Source organism: Austrofundulus limnaeus, unplaced genomic scaffold, assembly GCF_001266775.1.
Source record: "Austrofundulus limnaeus strain Quisiro unplaced genomic scaffold, Austrofundulus_limnaeus-1.0 Scaffold326, whole genome shotgun sequence".
Classification (NCBI taxonomy): Eukaryota; Metazoa; Chordata; class Actinopteri; order Cyprinodontiformes; family Rivulidae; genus Austrofundulus; species Austrofundulus limnaeus.
The window spans coordinates 83,265-86,248 of NW_013952728.1; the positions used below are offsets into that span (position 1 = coordinate 83,265).

Below are 2,984 nucleotides of genomic sequence, written 5' to 3' on the forward strand. Positions count from 1 at the left end.
CTACTAGTGGTGAGAAAGTGTATTGCACCTTATTAGATTTTTTTTTAAACCTTTCACCTTATTCAAAATCAATGCTGTCCCGCGGCCCTTTGTGGCCCAAAGTTAAAAACTGTTGTTCTTTTAAGGTCAAGGTCGCACTCGCGCCCCACAATTGGGCCGCGGCCCATGGTTTAAGAATCTCTGGACTAAAGGATCTTTTTAAGGAGTCATGTAACTGTTGTAAAGAATGAATGCACCGTTCATTTTATAGGTTTTATGTACTGTTTATGTTGTTTCCCCTTCGCCATCTTCCCATTTTTGAGTGTTTTTTGCACTCTCAGGCCAACAAGAAACATAAATAAGAAACTGTTCTTAATGTTTTGCCTGTTGAAATAAAGGTTAAATAAAAATTTAAAAATCATGCATGCGTTCCTGTTTTTACATCCTGTTCTGGAGTTTGTAACACTGTATTAGGCAGTGTTTATTTGTAAAGCTAACCCTTTAGTTTCTGTTATTACTCACGTAGAAATGATTACTTAGATTTTTGTAGAAACTCAAAGAATCTGATGTGCATTTTTTTTACACATGAAAAGCTTAGTGCTGTGTGCCGATCGCTCACAGTAATGGTGACTTCTCTTTGTATTTGTGTTYAAATGATGTGACCGTATTGTGAGTTCAGGCTTTTAATCTGTCCTTTTTGAGTTGTATTTCTAAACCACACATTCACAGAAAGAAAGTCACATCAGTGTAATTTATACTGAGACCGTATTTCCTTTTGGGTGTGGATTTTACACAAAATTAACTAGAGCATTTCCACATAATTTAATGTTTACAGAAAGATTTAGTGGTTTCTGTCCTCTTGTATTATAAATTAGAAATATAGCTTAACAACTCCATTTTGCATTTAATATGCAGTTTATAAACTTAAATCAACTATATAATATTATATTGACTGTTTAAAGCACCAGCTTACATTCTGTTTATCTCTTCTAGCTGTTTCGACGCGTGGCTGCGGCTCTGCCGGGGATGGAAAGCATGCAAGAAATGAGCAAAGAAGGGAGTATCCTTTGACACTAATGGTTTTATTTAAAAAAAATCTAATTTACTGACATCACGTCAAACCAAACATGTTTATCTTCTCTGGGTTGTGTCTTTCACTCCTTTATTTTGCTTATACGTGAACAGACGGTAAGAATTTGCATGCTCTCAGCCATCCTGCCTAATTAAATGTGTTTGCTGTAAACTTTTTAGCTGGCTGTCAGCTCCGGTGTCTGACAGGTTCAGCTAGACTTGTTGTGAAGTTCCGTCTGCAGACAGCGGCAGGTTTGGCTCATTTAAACCACTGACGGAGTCTAAATATCTGGATCTCTGCTGCTGCCTGAGGAACTTAGTCCCACACTGCAGCAAACAAAACTAAACCAGCACCTGTTTGTTTGTATTTTGTCCCGGGAAATAGAAGAAATGTTTAGTTGTTTTTGGTCATTTAACCACAGATTTTATCCTCTGAGTGTTTGTCAGCAGTATATTCTTTATTGAATCATACACTAAAAAACATGTTTTTATCRTTATTCAGTAGTTTCAATATAACTGTTAGGACAGATTGGGATCTAAATGTTATTAGCTCCAATGAATATAATGAAAGCATTTATTCTGATATTACATTTTCAAATCTTGTAGAATGTAGACTGCTAATGAAGTCCTGCAGATTTAAAATATATTTGGATTTAAATCAATGACAAAAGGTTTTTCAGTCCTTTATCACTGATTTTTCAGAGGTTCATTTAAAAACGAAGAGAGGTGACAGTTCCTACACCACGTGTCAAACTCAAGGCCCTCAGGCCAAATGTGGCACATCACAGCATTGTATRTGACCCATGAGAGCTTCAAAGATGGAGTAATGCCTTTATAATAAGCTACTTTAAAGCCAGCATTGACCATAAACTACAGCTCCCATAATACATTAATTGTTTTTCCTTTATAATGACAGCTTCCACCACTAGGTGGAGCTGCACAGGGTTCAAAAGTAGATTCTCCATTTAGCTGCATTTTCACCAGCTACTGTTGCTGCTCGGCTGCATTTATAAAACATTTACAAATCATAAATTTAAACTCAAACACCCCTTTAGTGGGAATTCCCTGTCAGAAAGTGGGAGAATTCAGAAATCAAGACAGCAGATACTCATTTATTTCACATTTAGTCAGTCGTACACGTAGCACTTTTCAGTGTTTATAAGAGGATGTGTTAAAACACTGTTTCTATGCAGCAAATACCAGGTAGAGCTCAATTAGTGTAGAGCTCAGTTATTGTTAGCGGAGCTCAGAAACGTGATGTTTTGAGTTTAGTCAAAGTTAAACATGAAACGTTGAYGTTAATCACAGCTGGTCCTTTGAGGACCACCATGATGCTCGTGTGGCCCTCAGTGAAAATGAGCTTGACACTCCTGGGGTATCCAGTCCTGAAAAGTCTGGACTTTAGTTTCTGTGTCCGGTTCTGGATAAGTCCCAACAAATAAAAGTAGAGAAGCAATGACATTTATATTTCCAGACTTTCTTTCCTGTTCCATTAGATAAAAGCTCATTAAAGCAGTGTTTTTCATACATATAAGGTGCATATTTTATAGCTTTAAACACTGACTGTTTGTTTAAATCCAGAACAATTGTTCTGTTCTGCAGCTTTTATACGCATTAACTGACACTCTTGACTCTGAAACTTTTTATCTCTCGCCGCCATGATAGACGAATCATAACATAATTACTCACCTGTATGTTTGTCTGTTAGCAAAATATCTCGTGAACTGCTGGTCGCATCAGGAAAYCATCATCTGCAACTGATTTGTCTTTTAAAGTCCGCTTGATTCCAGATGCTCATCAGTTTTAGTCAGAGTTGTAAAGTAACTAAGTACAAATACTTTGTTACTGTACTTAAAGTCACAGTGTGTAGGATTTTGTCAATTCTTTTAGCCGAAATTGAGATAATCACTAATGACAATAATAATAAACATGTC

The 2,984-nt window shown here is 36.6% G+C and overlaps 1 protein-coding gene across 2 annotated transcripts in view; it reads left to right on the forward strand.

Moving 5' to 3' along the window:
* rab6ba (RAB6B, member RAS oncogene family a) overlaps window positions 1-2,984 on the forward strand; it is a 99,125-nt gene that overhangs the window by 81,043 nt on the left and 15,098 nt on the right. For both annotated transcript variants that reach the window (XM_014022346.1, XM_014022348.1), the window contains exon 7: window positions 973-1,039. In XM_014022346.1, the coding sequence (XP_013877800.1) occupies window positions 973-1,039 (67 nt within the window). The remainder of the gene's footprint in view (window positions 1-972; window positions 1,040-2,984) is intronic.